Source organism: Anabas testudineus, chromosome 9, assembly GCF_900324465.2.
Source record: "Anabas testudineus chromosome 9, fAnaTes1.2, whole genome shotgun sequence".
Classification (NCBI taxonomy): domain Eukaryota; kingdom Metazoa; phylum Chordata; class Actinopteri; order Anabantiformes; family Anabantidae; genus Anabas; species Anabas testudineus.
This window is the reverse complement of record NC_046618.1, coordinates 13,860,814-13,880,264: the sequence shown is the minus strand read 5'-3', so window position 1 is coordinate 13,880,264 and position 19,451 is coordinate 13,860,814. Positions and strand designations below refer to the sequence as shown.

The window sequence follows — 19,451 nt, the reverse complement described above, 5'->3', positions numbered from 1 at the left end:
CAGGACGTTGAAGCACACAGCTCGATGTTCCAGTAAAAAATCCACCTGGGTCAGCAGATCCAGACTCAGGAGTTCCACAAGGTTCAGACAAATAGACCAGGCTTCAGCTGTTCTGGACATACCCAGTGTATCTATCCACACTGATCCAAAAAGGTCCAGAGATCCTGGCCAGTCCTCCAGAAGATCGACCATCTGCTCCATCTGGTTTAGAAATCTGTTTAGGATTTAAATGTTTGTAATAGATCCTGTAAGTTTACTCTTTATAAACCATGTCAGAGAAGTAGTCCACACGGTCGGTGCTGGTCCACTTACATCCTCTCTTACGCTTCTCTGTCGCTTTACCTCGGTTTTGTTTCTGCAGTTAGTTTAGCTCCCCTGATCTAAAAAGTTACAGGGCAGATAAAACCCGGCAGCATTGGCAGGTGCTTAGTGAAGCCATCTGTCAGCCTACATTCTCACTTTAACCCCTTCTCTGTCACTCGTTTGATTGGATTAGTGTAATAAGCAAAGTGCTTTAAAGGTGGATGGCAAGTAAAAACTTCAATAGGCATAAAAATAATAATAAAAAAAACAATGGAAATGATTGGCACAGAAATACATAAGACAAAGGGAAATAAAAAGTCAGTTATTAGTAGCCCTATTATTACTGGCTAGCCCTAAAGTCAAGACTTTTAATGAAATTACCCACTGTTCAAGAACGCTCTCTTAAAGTCTTAATGTAGGGTAAAGACATTTCCACAGACATAGATTTAAAAAAAATAAAAAACAGTAGGGTTTTGAGTAGGATTATCTAAACCTTTACTACCCAGTGTTCAAATCAAATTTTATTTGTTTGATCACAAATCACAAATTTGCCTCAAGGGACTTTACAACCTATCCAAGAAACAACATCCTCTGTCTCTAGAGCCTCCAATCTCACAAATAACATTCATCACGTTGGTGTTGTACAGCAGATCTTTACCACTGACACCTTACTCTGCATACACCTGACACTGGTTGTTACATAGTGAGAGGTGGTCTGTTCACTGTGGATGATTTTGGATATGGTGGAGTTGCAGTTGCCACCACTAGATGGAGTCAGTGAGTGTGAGGATAACCAGAGGAGATACATGAACAGATGGAGCAGAAGTGAGTTTACCTATTTCCAAAGATTGACAACTGTAGCATCTTCTCACGTTTATTTTTAGCCTTTAAAAAACATAGAAAAAATTAAACAAACTTCTAATAAAAGCATTTTATCATACATTTCAAATAAATAATAATTGTCTGCATGTTGTTCTATTATGCAATGGCTTATTTTATAAAGAATTGGCAGAAGTGACCTTGTAACCCTTGACCTTGTGCTGTAGAGATCATTTTTACTGACTTTCTAAATGACTAACAAGAGTGATTATGGTGATTCAGATTGTCATGGCTGTTTCACTCACTGCAGTCATGCTTCTACAAAGACATATGTCATCCATCAGAGCAAAACAATAATCACACTTGAACGCAAAAAACGTGACAGTTATTTATCTCAATATTTAGACGCACAGGGCACTGACTCAAACCAGCGTGTTTTGCTGAGAGACTAACTGTCTGTCCTTCATGCCATTATCTTCCCTTTTTTATTCTATTGTCATCAATCACTTTTATCTATTATTAATAGAGGGGCTGATTTCTTTAGCCAGTTGTTTATGATACAAAAAGAAGGGTGTCATATTGTAATCTCTGAGAACCTCAGACACATTGCAACAAAAACGAGGTTAGGTTTCTGGTCACTCCCCTTGGCACCACCAGGTACAGATTACTTGGGAAACTCAGACCTTGTGCCACACAGACTTGTTCTCTCTAAAGTTCATTATCCTGGAAATTTACTTTAATTTAATGTTTTGAAGCAAAACTTCATATTCATTCTGTACATCAGGTCATAATATTGAAAAAAAATATTTTCATTATTACATCATCATATGTGACATAATCTAATCATGAAGGCGCTTGTTTTATTTCTGAACTACTTTCCATGTACCTCGTGAAAGTGTTTATGTCTTATTATTATACGTAGGACAGAGGAGAAGAAAACCAAATGGTCATCCAGCCTTCTTTACTGTGTCCTTGCTTGCAGTCATTTCATATCATGTCCTATACACTGTATTTTATTAGTGGATTGATGCAATAAAGTGTAGCTTAATCTATAATAATGCATCATAATCAGTTATTTGATTATGTTTTATTAGCATTTTGAAACTGTAAAGTTAAACTAAACCAGTCAAATAAATGTAGCAGATTACAATCTTCTATCTTTTTCTAAAATGTTGTGCAGTAGCATAAAGTAAAATGATGGTGTGGAACAGGTTTCTTGTTTGTAGACAGAGGAAAAGTTTTTTTCTGTTTTATAATCTCGCTCTCTGAGCCCAGTCTGCAACTGTTGCTCTTCTGTCCCTTTCTCCTCTCAGTTCAGACCTAGTGCCCATGTGTCTAGCGTCCCCTCCTCTACCCCCTCATTACCCACCAACATCACTACCCTTCTCTGCATCCAGACGGCGAGCCACTGGGACCACATCCAGTGCGGCCTCATTCAGACCAGTGAGAAACTGTGTGTGAACGGCCTCGTCTCCCATCGTGTCCAGCGAACAACAGCTACGAGTGCGCTGAGACCCCTGGGTTTGAAGTCTGTAACATTTGATCCATGGGAAACCCTCAAGCACAATGATGCTGGCGAACAATGTTGCTCCAGTTCTGTGTGTCCCCAGAGGGCCACTGTAGACTGCAGATCTTATAACCTGTCCTGGATACATCACCCCCATGGGACTGGACCACTCCCGTCTGAAATGACGGGCCCGGTAGATCAGCCTGTGCCAGCTAGAGTTACACATGCTCAGTGGTTCTGAGATTGAGGGCATGGCCTATGTTATGTGCTTATAAAATATATTTCATAGTGAGTCTACAGGCTGCGGATGACATAACATACTGTAGTAGCAACTGGGATGAGGTGATGGAACTGCCAATGTATTATTCTCATTTTCTCAAACATCAAACAAAAGAAAATAACAACAAAAATCTTTCTTCACATGTTTATGTATGGATGAAATATCACGATGCACATACTAAATGAAAGGAAATGAAAGTTTCCATATTTAAATGTTTTCACTTTGCACTGAATCCCAGCAGAACAAGCGCATGGTTCCTATGTTTGATAGTGTAAAAAAATGCTGCAACAGGATGGAATAAAGGGTGTTAGTGAAGCAAGCTGAGACCAGACCTCTGTCTAGTTTTTAACATGCTGTGGTCTCTTAAACTTAAGAGCAGACAAGTTATCTGATTTGAGAAAAAGTGACGAGGCAGTAAACGTGTGAGGGGACAAGATTCACATACATAATCTTTGTGATGAACTTTAAAATCTGAGCATGATGGGATGGGAACAGGGAATACATATCTCAGGATGATACTGCTTTGACTTATTTTCAGTCTTTCCCCTCTTTAACCAGAACCACAACGTGCCCAACTCTGACCAAAAAGTCTTAACTCTAAAGTAAATCATCAAGATCCTCACTAAATGCAATTTAAAAGATATATTTTTATGTGTGAGTACACACACACATCTACAATCTCCAAACGTAACACGTTTCCTACCCAGCAGCCATGGCAACATGACGCATTCATCTGTCGCCATTATTTTTCTTTGGGTTTTATGGTTTTATTGCCTCCTTGAAGTCTTCAGCCGACCCCATCAGTTGATCCCTTGCTTTGCCCGCTGAAGACAAAGGAGTCTGTTGTCTGTTGTTGCTTGTTGGGATAGCTGTGTGACAGATGCCATGTGGGTCGCTGCACTGAGGGTGAGGAATAGTGGGATCCTGTTTTAAAGCCTTTCAGATGAGCTGAGGTTTAATGAAGGGAACGCCAAAGATGTGGCGTGTCAGCGCTGGTGTTGCAACAATGTTCATAGATGATTTTGCAGTTTTTTTTACTGGTGTAAATCTATTGGAAATGTAAAAAACAAGGACACACATACATGCTTTCATAGTGCTAATGAAGTTAATGAACTGCTTTCGCAATGTGAAATTACTTTTTTTTTTTTACTTAAAGGAAAAATAAATCTCTCCTGACTGCACCTGTCAAAGATTGGTGCAAGAAGACTTGTTGTTCTTGTTGTTTTATAAAGATACTGGCACAGCTATTTGTTCCCTACTGTTTCTGTAACCAGCATGGACTGGGGACTAATGAACAAGTCTGTGGAGAGGCTGGGGCCCCAGTATGTCAGGAGCCTCTGTACGAAGTGAGTGTTTACGTATACTTCTTATGTGGAAGTTATAGAAGTCAGTTAAAAGACACTAAATGACCACAGTGAGAAATAAAACAGTCCCCCAGTGAGTCAAAGCAACCACATGGAGACTTGTAACAGCCATGAAAACAGATCAAAAAACCAAACACAGATGCCAAACGACCAAGAGGGCACAAAGACTACCAGTGCTGCTGAGTGAGTAATAATATATCTGCTGCCAAAATAGTCCAATACAAATTATAGTTTTTTAAAAAGGTTTGATGGACGTCAGACTTCTTTTATCAATGTGATGGCCACTGACAATCAAAGGTTACTTTTAGCTCTAATAAGCCAGTGACACTAAGTTTTGAGATCTTATCTGGCAAACAGTTATCTGTTTGCCAGATAACTAGAAATGGCTGCATTACTTAGCAAATGTCATCGTACATTTCCTCTCATGTCTGGAGAGTACTCCAGCTGTTTCATTTACACTGATATGCACCTGTGTGTGAGAGATGACAAGTTATTCTGTGATTTCAAGAAGCAAAGTTGAGTTGAGTTGTTTCTTTAAACTCCAGGTATCCCCTTTAAATCAGCTGCTCGCTCTGTGAGGCTGCGGTTCTGCAAAGCAGTGGTTGGAAGAAAACCTCAGTGTGCTAACATGTGTACAGTTCTATAGTATTCCAGTCAACATTTGCAACATGTCATTGTCTTTATGTTGAGATAGTTTTGGTGTAAGCTGCCAAAACACAGTATGAAGCAGTGTGTCTGAACTAACAGCTGAAACCTTTCACATCAGTCTGCCAAACACAGATTCCCCTATGAGTCAGAAAGGATTCCTCCAGCTCTGCTTCTCTCATTTACTCTCTCTTTTTTTTTTTTTTCAGGCACATCCAACCACTGACACACACATATTTCTGTACACACCCTCAGCGTCACATCATACACGCCAAGCTGCGAATTCCTGAAAAACGAAGCTGCCGAGCATCAGCCAGCTTGAAACGCTCATGTCTCCATCATGTGCTATGTAGCTAACCAGTGGCTCTGCTTTCATTCATCCACAACTAAAATGTGTGTCACTGTTTGCACAGATTCATTGCCAAAAGCTTCAGAGCACCAGTTGCACCACGGCCACTGGGGAAATGTTTACTTAATCTGTTTAACTTTATAAATGAAGTACTCCACAAATGAGCAAAGGGACTTGGTGCACTTGGACTTTGCATGGTGGAAATGTACAAAATACTATTATGCAAGTAAAGAGGGCTAACAGAGATTCATTGATGAGTGTGTCTGTTGGACATCTGCCAAAATAACGTATGAAGGGATAATCCACTTCCATATTTTGGGAGGACTTTAATATTTGTGTTTACTCGTGCTCCACAGGAATCTCTAATCACACTGAACTTATCAGGCGTGAAAACCCATTTGAAAAGAAGAATGAGAAGGACAGACGGAAACAAGAAGGTCCATTCTCTTTTTCCTGCTTGGAAAGCTCATTATTCCCCACGCTCCCCTCTCTCTAAAACGAGCCCCCTCCTCTACCTTCCTTTACTTTTTTAGTATCCACTCCTCCCCACAAGCTCCCACTGTGTGACCAACACTAGTTTTTCTTCTACTATGGCACCGCCTCCATTCTCTCACTGGCTCTTTCATTCCCTCATCCCCGACCGATGCTCCCTCCTTTTCCTTTCTCCTCCCCTCACCTCGTTTTCCCTCCTTCCTTGCTGGGCTCTCACACCAACCAGCTCACAAGCCAAAGAGCTCCTCAGTCTGTCTCACACTGGCTGCGCTTTAAACCAGAATCTAATCTTAGAAGAAGAAAAAAAAAAATCTCCAAAGGAAGTTATTGCTCAAGTCTAAAGGTACAGAAACAGCTTCTTAATATTTTACCATTGAATATATCTTTAAATGCATCTTACCATTAGATCAGTAAATGCATATGTGTCAGTGTGTGTAACAAACTGTACACGTGTGTTGTAGTTACTCAGGCGTATGTATGAGGAAGTCTGCATGCCTTCACAGCTGCGAGTGCAGCACATGTGTTCTTCACTCATGGAGTACAGCCTTTCTGTGACAGAGACGCTTAAGTGTTTTAGTTAAGCATAGTTATTGTTTAATTATTTCTTATGTATGATGGTTTCTTCCACTTTGTACCTTCTGTATTTCGTATTTGGAGGTTTTAAGTGACAGCTCGGTGTAGTGGAGCACCGGCACACAACAGTTAACGGCTCTTTATTACATAACTGAACTGAGAGCTTGACAGAGTATAGTTCTCTCTAGCTGTCACAATCTGCATGTTGTGCTCAGATATCTAATGCTCATAACTCTTAACTGTGTTCCTCTCCCCAAATCAGACAAACCTTTCAAAGCTTAAACCAAAGAAGAGGTGTGACTGTGAGAAGACCAACAGGTAAAGAGTGATTTAGCAGCACCTTTACGGAGCAACTGTCCCAGTTTAGAGAAGTTTAGGTTCCTGCAGGTTTGCAACAGATCTGAAGATCCCAGCAGCAGCAGCAGCAGCAGCAGCAGCAGGAGCAGCTATGACTCAGAGCAATGGAGAAAACCCACAGAGGACCCGGAGTAGTTTCCACCAGATCCGATCCGGAATCCAGTCTAGATCATTGATGGCCAAGAAGAGAGTGGAGAACATCGCGAAGAAGGATGTGAAGGGATTCTTCTTACGAAATGCCTTTGTGATATTTACCATTGCAGCGGTCATTATTGGTAAGTGTGTAGATTTCTTCCATTTGTTTTTGGACACTGCCCTCAATCATCATTTAGCGGACAGCTTTTTTAGTTTTATTATGAATATGTATCTTTCTCTGCTCTTCGTCTATCATGATATTACTCAGCCTCCATTCAAAATTGTAGAGGAGGAGGCAACAGATGCTGCTCCGGCAATCTGGTGAGACCAATTTAGGACAGAAGAAGGCAAAGAATAGAACCAAACACACCGGATGAAAGAACAGCGGGATCTCAGCTGAACTTAACAGACTGACCTTTCTCTGACCTCCCAGTCGACATTTGCCCCCTTGCCATTAACCCTCTGAATCTTACTCAGTAGGAAGTGGACCAGGCCCACCCACCACCTGCACATCTGGAGCCCCGCTAGAATTACACTTAGCTGTGACAAACTCACCTGATTGATTGATAAATCAGGATGTTCTTCACTGCAGGGTGCTAAGTCAGGGGAAGTGGATCAACTGATAGTTGAAAAGAGCCAAACAGAACAAGGCGACAGAGTAAAAATATGCATTGCATTGCACAATCATTGGTATTCTGAATAATCTGAACTGCACCTACTCCCCTCTCTTATCAAACTGACTGAAATGCTAACATTTTCTATATATATTATTACACAATACGTGTTTTCAATCACTTTTCTTACTCACTGGGCTGCTGGCAGGCACATGGAAAGAAAAATGTTATTTTGACACTGATATGTTATTAGTTTCCTATGTATGCTATGTTTTCCTGGACTTAGATTATATCCACCTACAGATGTCAAATCTGGGGCTCTACTAAAGTTCCAGTCATGCTGACCTAAAAAAAAAAAAAAAAAAAAGAAATGTTTTAATAAAGGCTCGGTTTTCCTTCCACATCCACTTATCACTGTAGGTATAATCCTGGGATTTGCTCTGCGACCTTATAACATGTCTTACCGTGAGGTGAAGTTCTTCTCTTTTCCGGGAGAACTACTGATGAGAATGCTTCAGATGCTGGTGCTGCCTCTGCTGGTTTCCAGTCTCATCACAGGTATGAACAGCTTTCAGCATTTAACATTTCATTTAGAGGCATCAGGGTTTTTAAATGCAAAGCCTTGTATTTATTAATTTACAATATTATATACATATGGTATTTTTTTTCTTCACCTTGTTGCTAGGTGTGAGCCTTGTGACCAAGAATATAATGGATCTTATTTACTATTTTAAACACTATGACAGATGAGCTATCACAATGTTGTTCACTGGACAATGTCTTACACACAGCACTTCCACACGATTGTGTCATCATTTAGACTGTTGTCACTGGCTTTTTGAAGTTTAAATACCTCAGATGTCTAAAATAAACTGCTGAGACACTTACAGTTCCAGTCTGTGTCACAGTGGCCTGTTCTAAATTTATATTAAAACCACTTTAGTCAATGCACATCACTCTACCTAATATCATCAAAAATACTTTTTTCTTACTCACATCTGCAGCCTATTTGTATTCCTGTGTGCTCAGCAGGACTCCTCAGGTTTCTTCACATTTGGCACAGCCAATTAGCCCCCCACCAAACAAATATTGACCATCTACCCCTCTCCCACGCCCTCCTGCGCTAAAGGTGAAGCATGAGTTTTCACTGACTGTCTGTATATATGACACAATAAGTGACATGTCTTGCGTGTAACATGCTTTTTGTGTGTAAAGGGTCAGAACAGCGTTGTTTGTTGTTTTGTTGCCTCACCCACCAAAATCTACCTCGTGAGTGGCAGAGTAAGCCAGCTGTTTGTTCAGCCGGCGCTGTTTGTTGGTTTTGGGCCCAATGGCGGTCAGAGTTAGAGTGACCTCATGAGCGAGTGAGACAGAAGAGAGAGAGAGAGAGATATTTTCAACCTTACAGTGGTGGTCACAATCACATGTTTAAACCGTGTTGTAATGGTTTTGTTACTGATACAAGATGACTTAAGTAGCTCCAACCTTATTGTGTTTTAATTGAGAGAGCAATTCAGAGTTCGTGGGCTGGATTGCTTGTTGGTTACAGTACATTTTGTACCTTATGCAGCTGACGTGTATTTTAACCTCTATCTCAGACTAACACAAACACTGAGGTTTTCAATTCTAATCCAAGGATATAGTGAGTTCATCTGTCACTCTCGAGATGGTTCATAAACACAATCTAATACACAGGGCTTGAGGGAATCTACTCATTATAGAAATAAAAACACATTTTCTTGAACATGTGAGTTTCTAGAAACGCTGGTCGGCAGCACTGACTGATAACTTGAGGTGGAGGAAAATGTCCACTGTCTGATCATGTTATTGACAGAGCAAGGGACGAGTCTCCTGAGAGGATAACAGAGACACGTTGTCCGATAATAACCGGCTTTGTGTTGCAGTGGGGCGTAACATCAGCATCCTCTGACATCATGTCACATGATCCCAACCACCACATGTGGAAATCAACAAAGTTACTGTTCTGTAGTAAAGTCATCACGAACACAGCTCCACTCTATTGAACTTATCCAAATCATCAGAGGCAATATTGACTGTTTTAAAGTGGTCATCAGACTAGAAAATCTCTAACGTCTAATACAGTACACATTACTGCTGTCACTTTAAAGTTGTGTTTTTCCAATCTTCCAGAAAGAGACTTAAAACCATCTATAGTATAGTATAGTATAGTATAGTATAGAGTATCCTTTTCCCAGTACAGTTGAGCAGCTTGGATTAGAAAATCTACACTGCATTGAATACAACGTTCCTCAATTTATGAAATTTGTGCAGCAACACTGATTTAAACAGACCATGGCTGCACAGGCCTCACTGCGGAGCAGCTATGGCTAAGGGCGTTGAAAAAAAATGTCCACAAATCGCACATAATCCACAAATTGTTCCTGGTAAAGCCAAAGTTATTTGTTAATAATCGTTGACTCATATATCAGTTTGCATATATGTATGACAGCATGTGATTTGGGGTTGACATGATCCGGTTACACTGTACAAGAATGTGAGCACGCTGAATGCAAATAAAGTCTTCTGAAGTTCTCTTGAAGCTGCTATCAGCTTGTAGATTGAGATCAGAGATTAAAGAAACTCAGAAGCACTCAGAAAGCACTTGATAACTGTGGCTTTAAAAATATAATGAGCAAAAAAAACAGTGAGCCAGTATAAAACACAACAAAACCCTAGTTTCTGTCACAGGTGTTTAGATTTTTGCTAAAACTTGCTAAGGCTGCTTCAGAATGAAGAGAACATGGTCTTGAGGACTCTGTTGACGGTGTTTGGAGCTTTGCTGCAGTTGCTTTAGATACATGACTTTGTGACTGACTGATACCTTAAAGGATAAGAGCATCAGGGCTAAGCTGCTATGACCTGTTTTCTGCAAACATGTGGCCTCTGCACAAATTGACTGTCACACTCCCCAGTTCGAATAGTCCCCCAATGCGAAATAGTTTGTCCTATTCAGAAGGGAGTTGCCTATGAATTTTGATCCTGTGTAAAAGTGAGGCTGAATTGAGAATCAGAGCAGAGTCCAGAGGGGCCCAGTAGGGTATTAAATGAAAGGAAACGACCGTTGGACAGAAAAACATGAGAACCAAGGATGAAGAATGATTAGAAATAGGTTTATGTGTTTTATTGAGTAGGGATGAAACAGAGAGTGAGAGCAAGTAACTGCAGGACCCTGATTGATCTCTTTGACATATTGTTTTTAGTTTCTTTCTTTCACACGTGCTCACTCACTCGATTGTTTTAAACTTATCTCTCAAATATTTGCTGCAAAGTCCCTACTGTCTTTAGGCATTTCATTACGGCGGCTAAGAATTCAGCACTGAGTAATGAGCAATAAAAGTAGGAAAAGGAGGATGATTATAGAGGACGTTGTTGGAAGGCTTGAGGGGGAGGGTGTAAAGGGTAAGATTAGGACAAGGGATAATAAAAAATGGAAAAGAGAAAAGGAGCAAACAAACAAATACCATGATAAAAATATTCTGTTAAATCTGTCCAACTTGAAAAGACTAAGATTGAGCTAAAAACGGTGAAGTTGATTCTTGCTCAGCATCAGTGGATGTTAAATTCTCTGGACAAACCTCTTGCTGTTGCTACTGTGTCCTGTGCTTCAACTTTGCCCCCCCATAGTAGGCCTACTTTTGTGTTTGATCAACATTCCCCTTATAAGAAAGAAAGTCATTCTTCCTGCTCTCCTTCAATCTCGGGTCTTTTGAAAGGATGGAATTGGTGAGGCTGCGTCCGTTGTTGCCTGGACAACAAGCCGGAGATAATTGTGTGTGTGCAGGGATAACTAAGTCAACAAGTTTTCCCAGGGCTGTCAGAAAAGGAATAGGAGCGCAGGAGGAGGAGGGGGCAGAGTGGTTGGGAGGAAAAGGGTGGCAATGAAAAAGATTAGAGCAATAACATGCAAAAACACAGACAAGAGGGAGGCAAAATGTGGGGATGGACGAGGACAGCGAGCAACAGGGGAGGTCCTGAGGGGAACCCTATAACAAGAGGTGGTTGAGAGTGGAGGTGAAGAATTTAGGTAAGCAAAGATGAAGATGAAAAAAAAAAAGGATAAAGGCTAAGTCCTGGGCATGTCAAGACAAGAGGAGAGAGGGCCAAAGCAGGGGCAGGTACACCCACCCACACACATTGGTGCAAACTGACGCACTTTAGTATACACAGTGTCAAAGTGCAACTTGAACACATATATCTCCTGTCACATAAAGCGCCGTGCAGCTCTGAATGAAGATAAAAGCCATAATATAGCCTGACACTGTGATGCCTATTGAGGCAGCTTATCGGTTTCCAAATCTAGTTCTCTGAATAGCTGCATTTCTTTTGCCGCTATTATCCCTGCAAAGTCTGTTTAATGCTATTAGAGCTGTGGAGGACAATTTAGACCCCAGGCTCCGTGACGCCTTTAAACTTCACTTCTTTACTTTGTCTCTAGCAGTGGTTTATAAGTGACATACAGTGTTTTCAAAACTGTTTCTCATGCAACGTGAAATCAATTTGTGGCTTTTTAGGAGTCCTGTAAAATAAAACTCACCAGATATTTTGGGTTGTGTATAATTAGAGAAGATCTGGTGTTCCTTACAGGAATGTAACAGAAAAAAAGATGCAACAGAGATTAAAAAGTATTTATTTGCAACCTGATGATCAAATGTCCTTTTTTTCCTAAGTCATTCAGCTACACACATTCTCTGTATAAACATTATAGACAATACTGTTTTTTCTCAGCTACAGTACTTTCTGAGCTGCGGTATTAGTCTGATATGTCACAGTACACACAACCTTTTATTTCACAATATAGGTACACATACATCTTTGGTGTATCTGTTTCTCCATGAGACACATAATCAGAAGATATTAGATTCATCTTCTCTGTACTCTGTAAAGCGTCTATAATGTAGAATTATTTAATAGTAACATCTGCATATGAATGCAGTCTGTAAACAGATTTAGCAGATCTTGCCCAGGATGATGTACAGCGCTCGTTTTTCCACCAGTAAATGCCGGGGTCAGGTCGCATTTCGTGACGCTCTTTGTTGTTCAACCTGTAATTACAACACCTTTTCTCAGCCTAATTGTAGGGGCACAGGGACATGATTTAGTGCAAACCCTGAAGTGACGGGCAGCATGACTAAAGATAAATTTTGTCCGAATTCAGAGAAAACAACATGGATAGAATTACATTATATATACAGAATGATGAACTTACTCAGATTATTGAGAAAGTACAAAGTATTTGCCCTTAAATAAAGACTATGAAGTTGTATCCTTGTCTGCTTGTAATGAAGTACTCACTCAGGCAAGTACTATTGAATTTGTGTACATACTTACAGCACTGCTTCTGCATTCTGGTTCTTGTACTATTTGCTACAGCATGAAATACATTCAATGCTGACAATAACATCCTATAATAGGTAAAAGTGGCACAATACTAAATTAATTTATATCATATGTCCTTTGCAGGTATGGCAGCTCTCGATAGCCGTGCTTCTGGTAAAATGGGCATGAGAGCGGTGGGGTATTATACCATCACTACCATCATTGCTGTGTTCATCGGTATTGTCATGGTGCTCATTATTCACCCTGGAAAAGGATCAAAGGACGAGTTCACCAAGCAGCAGCAGATAGAACAGGTCAGCCCTGCTGATGCCTTCCTGGACCTCATCAGGTATCCCAACACGCATTTTACACAGCTTGAAGATGTAGGCCTCTGCTGAAAGGGGTTATTCATTTCCCTTTTTGATACTGATCAGCCAGAGATGTTGGTGCCAAATGGTCAGAATACAAAGACATCAGACAATGGTTTCAGTGTTTTATAGATTGCATGTAGTTTGTCTGTGAAACCAAACCCCAACCCTGAATGTGTAATTAACTGCTTTTTTATTTGTTGTGTTTTCCAGAAACATGTTTCCTCCCAACCTTGTGGAAGCTTGCACCAAACAGGTAGTTCTCCATCTATGTCCTTTCTATGTCATTGTCCTGCTTAAAACGCTTTACTCTTTAAATGCCCCCGCTTCAGCACACCACCATCACCACTAGTGTCCATTTCACATTGTTTAAAGTCAGGACTTGTATTTATTCATTTTTTCTGTCCATATTAGCTTTTGTCAATCCTGTGACATTTCAGATACTTAAAATTGGTTTCAAAGGAAATTAATTGTACATGTATTCGCTCATTAGTTAAATATAAACATTCGATCACATCAAAACAATACTCCCCCCTTTGTACTCATGCCACTCTACTCATAGTTGAAACACAATTACAAAAAAAGGGGTATCATTACATAATTTCTGATCAAATATCTAATAAACCCTTGACTGTTTGTCTTAGTGCTGCTTTCACTCTGCATAATCAAGTGATATGCAGATAATTGCATTCTGAAACTTTTTTATTGAACTCATATGTCATTAAAACATGTTTGCCTGGGAATCCTCATCCTCCATTTTGTATTCTTCTTATAAAGTATTTATAAAATGTTATTTGCCTGGGCACTGACAACTATGCAACCTATGTAACCTGTCCTCTTCTTTTTTGAAATTCTAGTTCAAGACGCAGTATGCCAAAAGAGTAGTCTATGTGAAGATGATGGTGAATGACACGATATTCACGCTCAATGGCAGCCAGGAAATAACCAGGGAGGAGATGATCCCGGTGCCAGGGACAGTTAATGGAATCAATGCTCTCGGCCTGGTGGTGTTCTCCATGTGCTTTGGTCTCATTATTGGGAACATGAGGGAACAAGGACAGCCCCTCAAGGACTTCTTCGATTGTCTCAATGAAGCAATCATGAGGCTGGTTGCCATAATCATGTGGTAAGTGTAGGGAGGGATGGATAAATGGATGAACCAATGATGTGGAACGAATTAATGGATGTTATACAGATTCACAATAACACTTCATCATCACTTCTCAGGTATGCTCCTATCGGTATCTTGTTCCTGATCGCCGGTAAGATCGTGGAGATGGAGGACATTACAGCTATGGGTGGCCAGCTGGGAATGTACACAGTGACCGTGATTTGTGGCCTGCTGATCCACGCCATCATTGTCCTACCAACGCTCTACTTCATCATCACCAGGAAAAACCCCTTTGTTTTCATTGCAGGGCTGTTGCAGGCTCTCATCACTGCCCTGGGAACATCCTCCAGGTATGTGATTGGGTTAAGTGTTAGTAAGTAAAGCGCAGTTTCATATACATATGGTAAAACTGACTAAACATATAAATATGAACGAGTAAGAATATTATCATATTTGGAGTAAAGGCAACTGCAAACCATCAGCTGTAATAACAAAGTCCTTGCTCACCCGAAGTGTTCTGAAATGTCTCAGTTATGTCTGGATATTGCTCAAATAAAAAAAAAAGCATATAATGCATGTTTATTTGCTCTTGGATTGCAGTGAATGGTTTCAGACATTGGTATGCAGCCAGCCTCCCTGAACGCTGCAGATGAGGAGTGCTGAGCAGGATTTTTTATGTGTTAAAGTGTCAACAACAAGTCAGTAACATGGATTTTATTCTCACACCTTGTCTCTTTCTCTTTCACCCTGCCTCGCTCTCTGTCTTCTCTCAGTTCTGCTACTCTGCCCATCACCTTTAAATGTCTGGAAGAAAACAATAAAGTGGACAAGCGTGTGACTCGTTTCGTGCTCCCTGTTGGTGCCACCATAAACATGGACGGCACAGCTTTATATGAAGCCCTGGCAGCCATATTTATTGCTCAGGTCAATAATTATGACCTTAACTTCGGGCAGATTCTCACCATCAGGTACGTGCTATTTGATCGTTCTTCAACTTTTGCTAATTAAACAGTCATTAATAATGCCAATCACTGAATTATTTGAGTTCTAACCAATGCAACATGTCTTTTGCACAACTTAACCCAAAAGGATTTGCTCTGACAGTTTTTCTAACATTTGTTTGTCATTATGGTGAGAAATACTACTTAACCCATGTAAAACATTTCCAAGCCTCGAAACCACAGGCTCCAGTCAAAGAAATTAATTTAAATGAATGAGTTCTTTGAACTGACAAACCTGGAAAATGCCTTGCAGTTAGTTGCACTTTAATGAATGATTTCTGTTGCTCAATTCCAACACAACTAAACCTTTTTCTCATCAGTATCACGGCCACAGCTGCCAGTATTGGTGCAGCTGGAATACCTCAAGCAGGGCTGGTTACAATGGTGATCGTGCTGACGTCTGTAGGCCTGCCCACTGATGACATCACACTCATCATTGCTGTGGATTGGTTCCTGTAAGTATTACATTTCTAATGGCCTAGACATCTTCACTTTAGATTGGAAAGTCAGCAAGCAGGACGTTGGCCACCTGCCAGGACCGAAAAGGATTTAATCATGAAGAAAATTAAACATAGAGTGACCTGAATTCAATTAAGTACCCCTCAAGGCATGGGGGGCCTGGTGGCTCTGCGGTAGAGGCTACAGAAAGCCACAGGCTCACATCCCACCCCGCCAGACTCAGCCCTGCATCCCCACCAAGGGCAACCCTGATGGCAGTCCTGAGATTAACCCCCATTGTATGGGGTTAATAAATTGAACTGGTGTGACGTTCACCTTTAACTGCATTACAGGAGAGCTTCATCTACACTTTTTGTATTTCTCACTCCACAAAACATTTATTTACGAGTATCCAATCCCAGTACAAAGCCCTCCTTTATCTCATCAACTGGTTCTTGTGGTTTGAAGACTGCCTGGAATTTACAATTACGCCTCCAGTGATATTTTATATGCACACACATCTGCAGACGCCGTCACTGTTTATTTAATTTGTCTATGTCTTTAATGGAACTTTTTAGTGTTCTATGATCTTTACAGTCTCTCTTTGTTTAATGCTCTATTTTGTCTTGTCTTTCTACTCCCTACATTCTGTGCTAACCTGTTCTTTGTCTTTCCTCAGGGACCGACTGCGCACCACCACCAATGTCCTCGGAGACTCAATCGGTGCAGGTATAGTTGAACACCTGTCTCGCCATGAGTTGCAGAACAAGGACCTGGAGGAGGGCAACTCAGTGGTAGAGGAGGCAGACAAGAAGCCGTACCAACTCATCTGCCAGGAGAACGAATATGAGAATGAAAGGCCTGCTGACAGCGAGACTAAGATGTAAAAAGATGTAGATGTTTTTAGTGATGACCGCATACATTCTTAGGAAAAGCACTGCATTGAACCGTGTTCACAACAAACCAGATTTCAAACCTTAGACTGCATTTCATCAGAGATAAGTTACACTTGTGGGAAAACTGATGTGGGATTTCCACACACACACACACTACAAACTTGAAATGGTTCACTGTTGCATTGTTTTTTCTAAGGGTTTGTGCTATGATGCCTTCTTTGAGTACTACACACATCCGCTCTAGGATGGGAGCTGTTTACGATTAAGTACAAACTACTCTAGAGCCTGGTGGTCCGTGGCCTGCATGCCATATCCAATTACACTCAGAACTGTGGTGACGAATCTAACTCACTAGAGGCCAGTATTGCTGTGGGTGTTAAACCTGCCGCAGGTTACAGCCAAGACTTGCACACACTTTTTTCTGGCTTTGTAGTTTTGGTTGGCTTTTGTTTTGATTAAGTTGTGTTGTATGTCGGGAATGTTTAGAAATGACAGTGAAAATCTGTCTGGAGATTCAAGTGAAGTGTTGGATGTTCTGCATATACATTTGTGTAATCAGACTGTAAATTTACAAATTTCTATACAGACGGTGGCTTTATTTTACAGCTAAACATATTTTAGCTGGACAAATAACTTGTGTAATTTTTATTTAGGCACAGCTTTATTTACTATCTATCCAAACCAGGAATAATGTGTTGTTTTTTTATATATACACATACTGTATTCCTCACTCCAGTCAACAACAATCACTGACTGACTGACAAACCAAAATCACTTTTTGTTTCTCTAGAATCGACAAAAAAACAAAAAAAACAAAACCAAAATAAAAAAAAGATAAACCAAATCATTTTACCAAATGTCTGCACAATTTAATTAGACCATTACCACTTATGTCCAGATAAACCAATAACCTGCGCAAAAATTATTGTTTCAATAGGAAAATTTGTAATGATTTTATTACTGATCAATTTTAGTAATGATTGATGATCAGTTCTTTAGTTCTTCTAACTTTGGTATAGATTTTAAAAAAAGCATGGCATACATTTAGAAGAATAACATGTTGTATATTAAATTAGTAAATAGTCAGTAGATTGGATTTTCTATTTGTTGTTAGACTAGATTCAGGTCTTGGGTACTCACTTCCTATGAATAATAACTCATGCTCCATCTTTCATTTGAGCTAACTTGAATTTGTAAGTTCTGTTTTGTACTTTACTAATTACGTGATCAAATGTAACAAATGTAACATTTACATAGATGTTGCTTTGTATAGAGAATTATTCTGAATATATATATATATATATATATATATATTGTATAGATGCATGTAGATAAATGTGTACATTAATTGTAGATTTAAATGGTAAAAGATTCATTGAGGATTGTGTATGTAAAGATGCTGTAATGACGCTCTTGTCAATGATCAAACTAACAATCCCTTGTTTCTTTTACAATGCAAAACTGTCTAATTTTTAAGGGCTAAATGTTTTTTTTCCTTACGTTTGTGGAACTGGAATAGATCCCTTGTTTACAGGTGCTGGTGATGAGACCATTTCTCTCATGTGTACACATGAGAGTACACACACACACACACAAACACACAGAGGACTGAATAAGATTTGTAGTTTTATCTTGCATTGATTTTTTTAAATAAAAATTGAAATCAGTATTTGTGTGTGTTATATCACTTATCACGAACACTTGAAAGACCAAACATGTAATGAGCGCACATGATGCTAAGCCTCTACAGATACATGTTAATGCATAGATGTCGTTAGGTTTTAAAATGCTTGTTTAATTACTTTCTGCACACATGTTTGAAGGCATGAGGAAGCAGCTACCTGGCAAGCATTCATTCAGAAGAATGAAATGAAACTGAACATTAATAGTTGTTGTTACTGGAAGGGAAACCAGTTCCTATTTTCCTCCTCCAAACTTACCTGATAATGTTGAATTGGTGACACCTTGAGGTTAAAGAGTGATTTGCCTGGGAGAAAAAAAAAGTAAATGTATATTAAATATGGTCAATGTACAAGTTTAACATTGTAAAATAACGTAAGTCAGGAGATCGTTTTGGTATCGAGCACATTCACGTCCTATTTCACACATACCAATGTCATATGAACCTGCATATTCAAAACAGACGTAAACGCAATGGAAAGGAACATTTACGGTTTAGAGCTACTTTATTATATATGTTAATAAATATTGTGATATTTCACTATAGTTCATAGTGAATGTCTATCTTGTGTAGATGACAGTTCATTACTTTGCAGATTAGGATTGTGAGAACATATAAGGACCCTTAAAAATATTCTATTAGTAAATTAATCTGTCTTACATGTCATCTTTATTGTATTGTGTCAGTGCTTCAATAAGAATGAGAGAGTAATACACCAACTTCTTGCAATAGCTCATTACTTTTTATTCTTTAAATTGGTCTTTATAATGTTAATACGGGACTTACTAATTTACAAATGAAGTGACAGAGTAGGGCACTTTCTCAATCCCAGGCATTTGTTCTGCTTCATCACGTGTATTGTATATGTGTGTCATGCACTCTGTGTCATTAGTGGTATTAGTTAAGAATGTAAAGAAGAAAGGCACAAAAAACAATGACACCGCTTCTTTCATTACAGCTATAACAACTCCACCACCAATAATCCTGCTTCACGCACACCAAAGGAAGGAGTGTGTCACATTACCTGCACACTAAAGTGCGTGGACCTGAACACTGGCCTCCTGCACAACTTCTCCACCTGCCTTGTCTCCTGCAAATGGCACAGTGTACAAAGCCTGCACCTCACATCAACAAAGCGTTTTTATCATGTCTCCGAGAGTTCACTTCTCATGCACACGTGA

The 19,451-nt window shown here is 39.8% G+C and overlaps 1 protein-coding gene across 1 annotated transcript; it reads left to right on the top strand.

The window, feature by feature from the left end:
* The first annotated feature begins 5,977 nt into the window (after window positions 1-5,977).
* On the top strand, window positions 5,978-16,580 carry LOC113151167 (excitatory amino acid transporter 1-like). The gene is made up of 10 exons (XM_026344040.1): window positions 5,978-6,102; window positions 6,595-6,964; window positions 7,859-7,996; window positions 12,920-13,124; window positions 13,357-13,399; window positions 14,001-14,269; window positions 14,371-14,604; window positions 15,028-15,222; window positions 15,576-15,710; window positions 16,373-16,580. Exons 2-10 carry the CDS (start codon window positions 6,781-6,783, stop codon window positions 16,578-16,580), a joined length of 1,611 nt encoding a protein of 536 aa, XP_026199825.1. The 5' UTR covers window positions 5,978-6,102; window positions 6,595-6,780.
* The last annotated feature ends 2,871 nt before the right edge of the window (window positions 16,581-19,451 follow it).

Excerpts from the sequence above, each read along its gene's own strand:
- LOC113151167 (XM_026344040.1), top strand. The coding sequence starts at position 6,781 with ATGACTCAGAGCAATGGAGAAAACCCACAGAGGACCCGGAGTAGTTTC. Across the intron at positions 7,997-12,919 it reads GGTTTCCAGTCTCATCACAG|GTATGGCAGCTCTCGATAGC; the intron begins GTATGAACAGCT and ends TGTCCTTTGCAG. Across the intron at positions 13,400-14,000 it reads TGGAAGCTTGCACCAAACAG|TTCAAGACGCAGTATGCCAA; the intron begins GTAGTTCTCCAT and ends TTGAAATTCTAG.